Source organism: Ictidomys tridecemlineatus, chromosome 13 (genome assembly GCF_052094955.1).
Source record: "Ictidomys tridecemlineatus isolate mIctTri1 chromosome 13, mIctTri1.hap1, whole genome shotgun sequence".
Taxonomy (NCBI): domain Eukaryota; kingdom Metazoa; phylum Chordata; class Mammalia; order Rodentia; family Sciuridae; genus Ictidomys; species Ictidomys tridecemlineatus.
In genome coordinates, this window is record NC_135489.1 from 458,089 (window position 1) to 471,410 (window position 13,322).

At 53.1% G+C, this 13,322-nt stretch overlaps 1 protein-coding gene across 3 annotated transcripts in view; it reads right to left on the reverse strand.

The window, feature by feature from the left end:
- Window positions 1–5,143: 5,143 nt before the first annotated feature.
- The window catches only part of Ctdp1 (CTD phosphatase subunit 1), a 38,012-nt gene continuing 29,833 nt past the window's right edge, over window positions 5,144–13,322 (reverse strand). For all 3 annotated transcript variants that reach the window (XM_005334369.5, XM_078029850.1, XM_078029851.1), the window contains exons 11-13: window positions 12,244–12,406; window positions 7,954–8,141; window positions 5,144–5,866 (exon numbers count right to left, since the gene is read on the reverse strand). In XM_005334369.5, the coding sequence (XP_005334426.2) occupies window positions 5,725–5,866; window positions 7,954–8,141; window positions 12,244–12,406 (493 nt within the window). In that variant the 3' untranslated portion in view covers window positions 5,144–5,724. The remainder of the gene's footprint in view (window positions 5,867–7,953; window positions 8,142–12,243; window positions 12,407–13,322) is intronic.

The window sequence follows — 13,322 nt, forward strand, 5'->3', positions numbered from 1 at the left end:
CCAGATTAAACTTTGTATAGTGGAAAACAAAGAGAAAACAGTAGAAGAAGGGGAAATTCTACCAGCATCTTCAAGGGATACTATAGCATTAACTATATACTGGCTATCAGAAAATAAATTAAATACAGAATCTTTAAACATCACAAAAGTTTGTAATACTGCATTAAGCTCTACCTTTTGAGCTGATTGTTTGGGTACTAAAAATGTAAAAGTTTGATCAGGTGTAACTATTGCTGCTGTACCATTATTTGACCCATCAGTGAATATATTTGGAGCATTCATGATAGGTGTTTTTCTTGTCATTTTTGGAAAAATTACAGGATGCAATGACCAAAAAGACAATAAAGGATTAGATGGTAAGTGGTTATCAAATGAAACATTAGATTTGCACATTATTATTGCCCAAGTATTTAACTCATTAGCTAATTCATCAATTTGATTCATAGTATATGGAGTAATAATTTTATGGGGAGAAATTCCAAACACTGCCTTTGCTGTTTTTATTCCTTTGAGTATTAATTGTCCTACAGCCTCAGGATATCTAGTAAGAATAGTGTTAGGAGAATAAGATAAATGTATCCATAATAATGGACCTTCTTGCCAAAATACTCCTGTAGGAATATTTTTTGTTGGTAATACAATAAATAATAAAGGCAAACTTATATCAATTCTATCCAAATGCATATTTTCCATATATGTTTCAATGATTTTTAATGCCTTTCTTGCTTCAGGCGTTAACATTCGGGGTGAATTTGGATCTGATGGACCTTTTAGGATATCAAATAAAGGTCCCAATTCTCCTGTTGGAATACCTAGATAAGGCCTTATCCAATTTATGTCTCCTAATAACTTTTGAAAGTCATTAAGTGATTTGAGTTGATCTACTCGTATTTGAATTTTTGGTGGACGGACCATGGTTGAGGATAATAGAACTCCTAAATAATTAATTGGAAAATTTAATTGCACTTTATCTATTGCTATCTCTAGATTATAATTTTTTAATAAGTTTGTAAGTGTGGCATAACATTCTAGCAATGTGTTTTTAGCTTTGTGTGCCAATAACACATCATCCATATAGTGAAATATTTGTAGTTCAGGATTTTGATTTCTAAGTGGCTGGATTACTTTGTTAACATAAATTTGACACATAGTTGGGCTGTTAGCCATCCCTTGAGGGAGTACTTTCCATTCATATCTCTGATCAGGACCTTCATGATTTAGTGCAGGGATAGTAAATGCAAAACGTGGACTATCCTCAGGATGAATTGGAATTGAAAAAAAACAATCTTTAATATCTATAACTAAAACATACCAAGTTTTTGGCAAAGCAGACAATTGAGGAATCCCCGATTGAGCAGGTCCCATAATGACCATTTCATTGTTAATGGCTCTTAAATCTTGCAGTAATCTCCATTTACCAGATTTCTTTTTGATGACAAAAATGGGAGTATTATGGGGAGATACAGAAGGTTGTATATGTCCTTCCGCTAATTGTTGTTTGACCAGATCATGGGCTACTTGTGTCTTTTCTTTAGTCAAGGGCCACTGAGGAACCCATACTGGTCTTTCTGATTTCCATGTAATTTTTATTGTCTCAGTGGCCCTTTGTGAAAATCCAACCCATGTCTGTCTGTTCCTTGATCTATTTGTATTGGTGCTGCTATACATTGTTCTTGTCTTTCTAATCTTTTTCCTTTCCTAAAACCTTGTCTAGCCATAATAGTGGGTGCATTTTGATTGATATTATTTGTTAATGTCAAACCTAATTGATCTAAGACATCTCGTCCCCATAAATTTACGGGAAGATGATCCAATACATATGGCTGTATAGTTCCTTCACATCCTTCAGGATCCTTCCAATCTAATAGCATTGCACTTCTATCGGGATTAGTCGCCACTCCTAGGCCTCGAAGCGATTGAGTGGCTTGTTGTAATGGCCAATGTTTTGGCCATTCTTGACGAGAGATGATGCTAAGATCTGCACCTGTATCCAGTAGCCCATTAAATTCATGTCCTTGAATATTTAGTTTTAGCATGGGGCGAGAATCTAAATTTAAAGAAAGCATAGCCCAATCTACACCTGTGGAGCCTAATCCCTTGGAACCTCTTTCTACAACATGACTGGAAAATTTATCATGTAGGCTTGGTATTATTAGTAACTGTGCTATTCTATCTCCTGGTGAAATTACTGATATACCCTTTGGAGAACTGGCTATAATTTTTATTTCACCTTCATAATTGGAATCAATTACCCCAGGACTTATCAAAAGTCCTTTTAGAGTAGAAGAGCTGCGTCCCAATAATAAGCCTACTGTTCCTTTGGGAAGAGGTCCTTTTACCCCTGTGGGAATGATTTGAACTCCCATCTCTGGAGTTAGTACTGATTTGGTGGAGGCGCAGATGTCCAACCCTGCGCTCCCTCTGGTTTGTCTGATGAGGGATCTGATGTGCTGGGCACTACCCTGATGGGGTTGCTGGGGTTGCTGGGTTCCTCCAGTGCTCCGTATATTTGTGGTTTGGGGCCCCGGAGCATTGGGGCCCCCTGTCCATTTTTTGGCAACGGAGCCTGATGCCTTTGTCCACGATATTGTGGATAAACACCTTGTCCTTGTTCGTTTTTTGATAATGGAGTACCCTCTATGGTGGTTTGAGGACGGTATTCATTAGCCCAATATAATGGAGTACCCTCTATGGTGGTTTGAGAACGGCATTCATTAGCCCAATGTCTCCCTCTACGGCATCTAAAGCTTGTTTTACTGCAGCTGCCACAATTTGCCCTTGTTCATTAATGTCTCTACATAATTTAATATATGTGTTTAAATCTTCCTGTTTCCATGGTCTAATGATATCTCTACACCAACGATTCGCTTGGTCATAAGCCAGTTGTTTTATAAATGGCATTGCTTGTTCTGTATTCCCAAAAACTCTGGTAGCTGTTTGAATAAGCCTATCTACAAATTCAGCGTAAGGTTCATTAGCTCCTTGTATTATCTTAGATAATTGACCTTGTAAACCTCCAGGTTCTTGTAAAGACTTCCATGCCCTAACTGCATCTACAGCAATTTGTAAATATACACCAGGATCATATGCAAGTTGTTGCTGCCGATCCTCATAAGGTCCCTTTCCTAACAACATATCTAGATTTCTCTGAGGATAACCAGCTGCTGCATTTCGACTAGCCGTCTCCTTGCAAAATTCCTCATTGGCAACCTTCCATAACAGGTATTGTCCTCCATTTAGCACAGCTTTACACAAACTAGCCCAATCTGCTGGCGTCATGCTTAAGTTGGTAATGGATTCGACCAAGCTTACAGTGAAGGGTGCTTGAGGACCATAGGTTGCTACAGCCTCTTTTAGCTCCTTCACTGATTTGAAATTTAAACCCTGGTAAGTTCGCTGCCCTCCTACCTCAAATACAGGGCATACTTGAGATCCTGTCTCAGGATCCAAACTATCAACTGCGGGGGTTGGGAGTCTCTTAGCATATGGAGGTGGTGCTGTTGATTGGACACTTATGCCCTCTGGTGATAGAGTGCTGTTAGTAGCAGTCTCCTGTAGAGGTGGCGCTGTTGGTTGAACACTTATGCCCTCTGGTGATAGAATGCTATTAGTAGCAGTCTCCTGTAGAGGCGGTGCTGTTGGTTGGACACTTACGCTCTCTAATAAAAGGGTCTTATTAGCAGTCTCCTGTTTTAAATTTTCCCCTGATAGATTTTTCTGCTCTAAACTTTCTTCCTCTGTCTCACTATCTCGAAAGACCTTCTCTTTCACTTGAATCTTTTCCTCTTTCTGACTAACTTGAGAGACTTCCTCTTCTACTTGAATCAATATGTCTTCTTCTTCCTCTACCTCTGTCTGAACTGAAGGCTTTGGACTAAGCAAACTAGATACCAACGTCCACAATGACAATGTGCCAACTGGCAGAGTCCCTGGGTTGTTCTTTTCTATTCTTTTTAAATCTTCACCATGCAGAGGGACTTACACCAGTGCTCTGCGTCTCCTCCAGAAGACAGGGCTGATGGACGACTTCCTGACACGCTCACCTGGCCAGCGTCGTCCCAGCACCCTGACCACTTTACAGGAAAACCACAGACTAACATCCTCAGGCACACAGGTGCAAGAAATAATCAACAGAACATGCCGGGATCAGACCCAGCAACGTACGAAAGAGTTACCAACCGTGGCTGAGCCTCTGGAAACCCCTAGATCTAGCTGTACCTGAGGTGCTCCTCACCTCTCGGAAATGTGGGTCAATACATGAAGATGAGCCTACTGGAGTTACCTGCAGGTCTAGCGTACACAGCTTAGCCCAACACTTCACTTTTTTAAAAATTTTTTTAGGTGTAGTTGGACACAATACCTTTATTTTATTTATTTTTACGTGGTGCTGAGGACCAAATCCAGTGCTCGCACAAGCGCTCTGCCACTGAGCCCCAGCCCAGCCCCCTAATGCTTCATTTTTAATTTGGCAAAAACCCCAGAAAACAGGGTACAGGTCAGTGGTGCTGCTGACCTGAAGCTGGTCCGAGTCTGGGCCCCAACACCAGCCGTGGCATCCTGGAGCCGTGGCATCCTGGAGCCGTGGCATCCTGGAGCCGTGGCATCTTGGAGCCGACGTGTGGGGATCACTTCCTGCTCTGTCCAAGGTGAGCAGACCTTGGGCTTCTAAAACTGGAGGCACCAAGCTCTAGGGACGCCAGGTGAAGGGGCCAGAACCTTCCTGAAGTCCGCACCAAGTGCGCTGTCCAGGGACCCCGAGGACAAGGCCCGTGGCCTGGAGAGCCAGCTGGCCAGTCACTTCAGACGGCCCACAACTCATTTCCGTCAAGCTACTGATCAAGCCACAGGGACTCCGTGGTTGTTAATGTCATGGTGCAATCTTTTAAAAAATTCCCCCAAATGACGGCAAGAGCCACAGCCACAGAGGACATCGTCTACCTCCTGGCCACACTCCCGAGGCCCTGGTACCCTGGAACAAATCTCCAGTGCTGTACTTTCTGCTGAGCAGGCTCCCACGAGAAGCCGTTCAGAGACGCCACCGCCCCCAGCAGAGCGCCCAGCCTAAGAACCGGGACCCAGGCAAGAAAGGAGGCAGAGCAGGGGGCCGCTCTCTGCCCAAATGCACCAGAGAGAGAACAGGACGTACAAAACGGGTTTTTATTAAATGAAAGAATCTGTCTGGTGGTCAAATATGAAATCGATATACAAAAACTCTACATCAGATCTCTCAAAGAAGCACAAGGCCACCCAGGAGAAGGGGGGTCCTCTCATCACGACGCCCTCGGCGGGAGCAGGGCAGCCCCGACTCCGGGCCTCCGAGGCTGGCTGGGGCTCAGGCCGGTGACCGTGGTGTTCTGCACGCAGCGTGCTGCTCTGTCCTGCTTGGCCTTTGGCGTTCTGACAGCTCCGGTGGTGAAGCACCAGACACCAGGCTCCTGTACCCGGTCACCCAGTCTCCTCGGGTCCCCCACACCCACCCTACCGTGTGGCAGAAGCCACCAACTCCAGCTGCACGACAACGCGGCTCTGCTGAGCTCTTTGGCATAGCACACCAGCTCCCCGCAGCACTCCGTCACGTAAAAAAGTAGACTTTCCTATAGTAAAACTTCTTAAAAACACCTATTTCTGCAAAATAATGTGTTTCTGTATGCAGAGCTCCGCAAAATATACGTCTCTCTGGAGAAGGGACCTGAGTGGGGCTGGGCTGGGGCGGGGCGGCCCCGGTCACATCAGCTCATTCAGCTCTGCCTCGAGTGCCGCTGCCATCTCGTCCGCCTCGGAGCTGCTGCCCTCCTCGTCCTCATTGCTGGACTCCTTGCTGGACTCACTGGCAGCGTCCTCCTCATTCAGCTTTCTCTTGTGGCCTCTGAAGAGAAGGGGGAGCAGAACTGCAGTGAGACACAGGCGATGGGCAGGTATGCAGCTGGCGCTGCCTGTCTGCAGTCTGCACTCGCACATGCCAGGGAGAGCCCACTCCACGGTCAGCAACGCGTACAGCCACAGACCCTGAGGCACCCACTCCATGGCTGAGGCGCTTGGGAACAGCCACGGGCTGGGCCTGCGTCTGGAGATACATGTGAGCAGAGGACCTGAGCCTCAGACGCCCGTCAGGACAGCTGACTCTCAGGCCGGGACTTTGTGCAGCAGTGGGCGGAGGACCCTGGGCCCCTGGGCCTGCCTGTGCAGGGGGAGGAGGTGCCCCTCGTCACGGCACGCTGCGCCAGGCAGGGCGACTATTCCCCACCCACCAGGGATGCAGACCCCTACCCACGGCCCACAGCTCGGCTGGCAGTCTGGGGTCAGCATGAATGAGAGCAGATGTCCACAGGCACCACCAGAGGAAGGCCCCCTACCACAGGGCAGCACAGCTGCCCGCTCTGGGCCAGCAGCACAGGAGGTTGACACCATAGCCATTGCCTTTCCCCAAGTCTCACCTCCTGGGGCAGCTGCTAAAGCCACCCCCGACGAGTGCCTAAGGCATCAGCAGCACCAGGGACAGCAGGGCCATCAGGGGTGCTTTTATTTTAACTGAGCACTGCAGATCAACCCTGTTCAGTAGAACTTGCAGGTGACACCCATATGTTTCCTAGGCAGTGGTCCCTGAAGAGCCAGCCCGAGCCGCAGACAGACACCCTCTTCCCACAGTCCTGCAGGCTCTGGGGCCCCAGCTACGTGCACCATGATTTCACCCCACGATGAGGGGGTCTCCTGCAGGCACTGTGCTCTGGCCTCCCTGAGAGGGCTCTGTAGCCAAGGAACGCGCCACACAGCACAGCGGAGCCCCTGCAAGACCTGGAAAATGTTTTACTTCATTGTTGCACTTCGTTTCAAACAGAGATGCCATCTGCTTTTGGTTTCATGCCCCATAACAGGATCAGTGAAACCAGAGAGCACTCCTTTCCAACTCCTGGCTGAAAGGGCGAGATCCCCACATCTGGGAGGCACAGAACCTGCTGCTGATGGGGGAACGGGCCCAGCCCAGCGAGCTCACTCCTGCACACAGAGGGCCCACCAGTGGCCCAGCCCCACAGGGCACTCCCTGCCTCTGGTCTCAGGTCTAAAGCCATCCTGAATCCTCAGTGCAAAGTAAAACAGCGACTGCAGGGCAACCCCACCTGTCTGAGGAGCAGGGGGTGGACAGGGAAGGTCCCTGCACCGCTGGCCTGAGACGTCCAAGTGCAGCCGGCACAGCTGAGCCACCTGTCCCCGAATGCCCACCGTGCCATCCCTGGCTTCACAGCCCAGCTCAGAGTGACAGCAGGAAGCCAGGGGTGACCGCAGGCTGGACAGGCGGAGCGGCTGGGCCGTCTGCCCAAGACCCTGTGGCGAGCACCAGAGCTGAGACCAGAGCTTGCCCACCCGGCCCCTGCAGAGGCCTCCCGAGGGCACTCACTGCCGTAAAGCCCAGGCCCTTCCTGTTGCTGTCCACTGCCAGGGGCACAGTGGATGGGGGAGCCCTCCCTGGACTCTATGGGCCTTGGTCTCCCCGCGGCCCGGGTCACTGCCTCCTGCGGGCCTCAGTGGAAGGCACGTGGAGTTCCTCTGCTGACGGTTAAGGGCCACAGCCAGAGCCACCACAGGTCAGCCAAGCAGAACACGGTGCTGGCATCTCATGGCCCCGGTGTTCCCCTTCCCCACTTAGCACTCAGAGGAGGACAGTGTGGCTTTTGTGGGCAGGGCTGTGGGCACTCCACACCCTCTGCACACAGGACACCCTGAAGGGGACATGGCTACCAAGAAACGTGGCAAAGACCCACGTTCCCCAGAAGCCACGCTCTCAATGCCAGTGTGAGGAAGGGCATCGGAGGACAGCCTCTGTTGGACAGCAGCCTCTCCCAACAGCAGCTGTGAGGGTGCTCCAAACACTACTGTCCACAGCAGAATGCACTCCTGGCCCCCTCCTGCTGCCGGCCCTGCTGCCCTTGCTGGCCTGCAGCCACCTCCCACACTGACCTGGGACCGCGGGTGCCCGCCGTGCTCCGGTCGCTGGACGAGGCTGGTCCCAGCGGTGGGCCCCTCTGGGCGCTGGGGGCCTTGGGCTCCCGGGGCCGTGCTGCACCCTCACGCTCCTCACCCTGCTCCTCTGGCCTCCTCTTCTCACTGTCGCTGTCGTCACTGCCTTCCCCGAGGATGTCATCCACCTGCCAATGGCTCAGAGTCAGGGCCTGCGCGCGCTTTGTGGAAGGCCCTGGCTACCCCTGCCGAGCAGGGACGTCCACCCTGCAGCAGGCCTGACCTGCAGCTCTGCTTTCCCTCCCAGGCTGGCACTGGAGACAGCCAGCCTGCGAGGGCAGGGGAGGCCCTGGCCACACACAAGGGGATGACGGCTTCCTGCAGGTCCTGGAGCCCGGAGCACGTGAGTAGCATGCTTGTGAGGGATGCCCGGGTCAGAGAGGTGCAGGGCCCTGAGCCGGCTTCCCAGGGGAGCTCAGCTGGGGCCTGGGGTGCAGCCGCCTGGCCGTCTGCTCTGCTCACCTGCTTTCTCCCCCCACCTCAAGTCTGGGATGTGCCAGAGCAGTGGCAAGGAGGGGCAGACCCTGGCGGCTCTGAGGACAGGGCCAAGAGAACATCAGGAAATGCAGAGGAGGGGTGCTGGAGGAGGGAGAAATGCGGAGGGACCGTGATTCAAGGACCCTTGCTCAGTATGATGCATGGAGCGGCCGTATGGCTGCCCTGCTGCAGGTAAGCACAGAACCGGGCTTGGCCGTGGCATGCGGGCCCCAGGGTCGAGGCGTGCACCCTCAGGGTGGAAAGAGGCCTGGAAAGACAGGTGGGTGCACAGGAAGCTGCCAGTGTGCCGCGATGCCAGCCCTGAGGGGCGACCCACTGTGTGCAGGACGTGCTCCCTGAGCTCCACTTCCCAGCCGGGAAGCAGTGACTCAAAAATGGGGTCGTGCTAAGTTGCTGAATCTGTGGTCACCTGTGTGCCACACGGACACCTGACGTGGGGCCAGCATGGGTTTTTAAGTGGACATTTTTACCAACAGAAAATACTTCAAAGGCCAAAGAGGAACTTTAATGATGTACGGGGGGAAAAAACCCCAAACTTGAGGCATGAGAAAGTGCCTTCGGCAGGATTTAAGATCACGCAAATGCTAGTTAGCCGTAGGCAGCATGTCCGGGCCAGAAATGGCTTGGGCAAATCACACTGAGACTCACTGAAGAGCTCTCTACTTACAGGAGTGTGGCCAGATGTTTTATAAAACAAAATAGAAACTTGATTTCTTTTTTGCATATGGATTTTCGTATTTCAGAAATCTTAAACTAAAACTTTCAAAAGGTAAATATTCAGAACCCAAAGAGTGATCACAGCATTCTTGTAAGATATTTATCAATAAAAGAAAAATTAGAACGGAGTCAACACCTGATCTAAGAAGGAAGCCGTGACTGCCCAGGGGACCATTCACCTTGGGGCTCAGCATTTAAAGCGGTTAAAAGCCTCTATGCCTGGGTCACGGCTGACAGGAGACTCTTCTTGGGGACTGTGGCTGACAGGAGACTCTTCTTGGGGACTGTGGCTGGGCAGTATCAATCAGACCGTGACATAGGAAACAGCGCTTTGTCAGTAACAGGTTCTTGAACACCACCTGTGGCTGTGTCCCGTGGTTCCGAACCTCAGCTTCAAACCTGGACACCACAGAGCCACGGGCGGGCTGGTTCCAGTCACTGGGTAGATTCTGACCTGCAGTGACTGTCAAGAGTCTTGGAGACGCCTGCAGCGTCAGCAGTGCCCACGGCACGGGGAGGACCCTGAGCAGGACGATGACAAGCTGCTCTGACATCTTCTGGCCTCAGGAGACACTTAGCCGCCTCCCTTCTCTCCCTGGGGACTCCAGGACACAATGCCAGCTGCCATCGTGGTGCAGAGATCCCCGTGGTCAGTCTTTCCGCCGAGCCTGTCCTTGCTCCTTGAGGTCGGACGACTCAGGTGGTTGAGGGAAGTCCACTGCTGACCTTCAGCAACTCTGCTATGCCTGGTGTATTTCACCTCTGTGGCTCCTGCCTCTGGGTTGAGACCTGCCGTCTGACCTTTCACCTCAGGATGGTCTGCCCCCAGGAAGGGTGGACCTGTGAGCGCTGCACAGTTTTGGCCGGGTCATCTCAGAGCTGCCGTGGCAGCACACTCCCCAGCATCCCTTGCACAGCACTGACTGCCCCATGGACCAGCTCCACCGCTCCATGGTCTCTGAATGCCAGTGTGGTCCCAAGTGCCTTGGAGGGCTAGGCCACAGGGGCCTGGGTCAGTCTCAGGGCCACAAGTTCTCTGCCATGCTCTTGGGATTGTACCTCAGAGCCAGCACGAGGGGACCCTGCCCAGGTTCCCCAAGATGACCCAGAGCACTATAGGTGCTGTCCAAGTGTCCACTCCTCTCTGATCACAGGATACCCCTTGGGCTCTGCTGGCCAGAAGGAAGCTTCCTGAGTTTCAGGTTCCTGTGTGGCGTGTAGCTGGCTGTACAGCTGTGACTGGGGGCTGGCCTTGGGACAGAGCCAGGAAGAGAGAGAACCAACCCCCAAGCGAAAACAGGAACCCCCAGCACACCTGAGGTGGTTCCCAGTGTTGGCCCTGTGGCTTTGAGCATCTGCTGTGCAGGGTGGGGCTGGGAAACAGGAGGAAAAGCCAGGAGACCCACATCCCAATGCGAACCTGAGCAGACCCCTCCATCCATCTGCCTCGGGACTCAGGGGCCAGCTAGGAAGCACCCGCTCTGGTGTTTTCCTGTGATCACCAAAGGCCTGCTTTAGGGACGGCATTGCTGACCTTGGGCCATGTGGGGTGAACACTCAGTTACCTGGCCCCACTAGAGAATTCTACATGATGCACAATGGCAAGCTGTACGGTCAGTTCTGAGCTGCCGCCTGCCCCTCCACACAGGGACTCCCCAGCAGCCTCAGACCTGACAAACATGGAATCGGGGTGTGCTTGGCTGGGAGAGGGAGAAGGCTGACAGGGGCAGCCGGCGAACACAGGCAGCAGGTCCTGGGCCTGGCGCCATGCCTGGTCTGACCTTGCTTCTCCACGGCCCCCCCAGGCTCTGGGGAGTTATCTGAAGGCTAAAGACCGAAGCAACCTGGGAGCCAGGGAGCCCCAGATACCCCCAACCTGGGCTCTGGGACTGGCTCTGAGGTCTGTTAGGCCTGTAGGTGGCTGCCATCCACCGGGCAGTCGACGGGCTGACACTCAGGACCTTCTGGAGGTGGAGGGTAGGATGGTGACTTCCTTCTGGCCCCATGGGCCCTCTCTACCTGTGCCCAAAGGGATGCAGATGCTGTTCCCAGAGAGAGCTGCCCGGTGAGGGCAGAGGAGCCAGGTGAGCTGACTCTAACTTTTCAGAAAGAGAGAACAATGTACATGGAGAAATTCAGCACCCAGAGGACCAAGTGCCGTTAAGGTGACAGAAAGCTGGGCCACTGATGAGACTCCATCCTGGATTTCACCTCCCACACTTTCTGCTACAGTTGAAAGTAAGCACGTCCCATTTTCCTCCTTCAGTGCCCCGTTGTACTTCCTGACAGCAGCGTGGGGCGCAGGTGGATGCTTCAGCCAGACCAAGTGGCAGGACAGTGGGGCCAGGACAGGGCCATTCACCAGCACGTGCCCAGCACGCAGACCACCCCAACACTCGGCAGGCTGGCAGCTTCCACGGGGCCGGCCTGTGACCCCAGGAGGGGCGTGCTGGCATGATGCTGGGCTGGTCTCAAGGGAAGCCAGGGGAAGGTGAAGGCCGACCACGCCTTCTTTCTAGTTCAGCTCTACTTCTGACCTAGCTCACAGTGGGTCTGGAGTCCTGCCATTGTTGCTCCTGCAAGGAAGCAGGTGAGCTGACTCTGTGCAGGCTGCTGAGGCCTGCTCGGGGTCCAGGACACAACCAGAAAGTGCCCTCAGAGTCACTGTGCTGCCCACGGCAACCCGGGCCTCAAGGGGTCCTCAACTTCCAGCAGCTGGTCCTCGCTTGCCCAGCAGGGCGTCCTGGCACAGGGTTTCAGGGTGCTGAGTGTCACCCTGGCTCTGCCCACAGGTGCCAGAGGCACCTGCCCCTCACCTTGGTGATGGGAAGTCTCTCCAGACAAGGCCACAAGGTCTGGGGTGGGGGTGAAGCGGGCTGAGACCATGGCCAGCGCCCAGGCCTGGCTGTCTGGGGTGCAGCTGGGGGGCACCGTCGTGCGGGAAGCTCGGGATGATGACAGGCACACCTGTGCACACCTGGGCGCACCGGCTGCAGCTCCCGCATAGCCGCTCACCTCCTTGTCCATGCTCTCCAGGTCCTCCCTGCACAGCGTGTACAGCGGCATGGTCTCCGACATGCTGGGCTGCCGCTTCCTCCTAGCAGGGCTGGGCCGCTCTCCGTCCCGCACGTCAGGCAGCTCTTCACCAAACATCTGCGGCTGCTGTGGCTGGACGGCTCTGAAAGGAATGTCACAGTGCTGTGTGAGGAAGGCAGCTGGTGGCACCAGGGGGCACACACACAGTGTCGTGCTCAGTACACTAGGCACTGCTCCTGGGCTAGGCCCCGTGGCTCACATTTACCTTGCACCAGCAAAGTGCCCTGCCACAGGGCTCAGCCTGGCCCCGGCTCACGGGAGGAGGGACAGCTTCCCAGCAACCACCAGGAGGCGCCACTGAGCGCAAGTGAAGCCCCAGAGCCCGAAGACACAGCAGAAAGCAGTTGGAGAAAGGGGCATCTACATCCCACCAGGCGAGGAAAGACCTCCGTACAGCGGTGAATCACGAGTGGGCCAAGGGGTGGAACCACCTAGTCACAGACAGTGGCACCAGATCACCAGCCCCTGCTTCAGGGGTGCATCTGCTCAGCCCCCCAACCCCAGGCTCTCCTGCTGAGATCGGCCCACGGGAAGCTGCTGCTCTCCCGGCTGATGCACTCCCCCAAACTCCTTTCTAGGCAGGCTCACGACTCTCAGAACGTAAGGCAGACCCCAGGAAAACCGGCAGCACCATCTCTCCTGCTAGTTGTCGCTTCTCCCAGGCTGGGCCATGCACCCCAGGCTGGTCAGTGCCAACACCAGGGCCTAGGCAGTAAGGCCAACTCCAGGATGACTCAGTCGTCTGACCAAGATTCTAACCATCTACGATGAACATGCTTCCTCAAGTCATCACAAATACACCTGAGCTAAATGGAAAAATGCAGAGCCTCAGCAAAAATAAGTAAATCAATAGAACGAAAAGAGATCCCCAAACCAAAAAATGTGATGAAAACAACAACAAAAAGCAAAGGATGGGCATGACAGCAAAATGGGGGTGACAGAAGAAAACTGTCAGGGGGTCTAGCTTCTAACAGAATCACCTCTCTGAAAAACAAAGC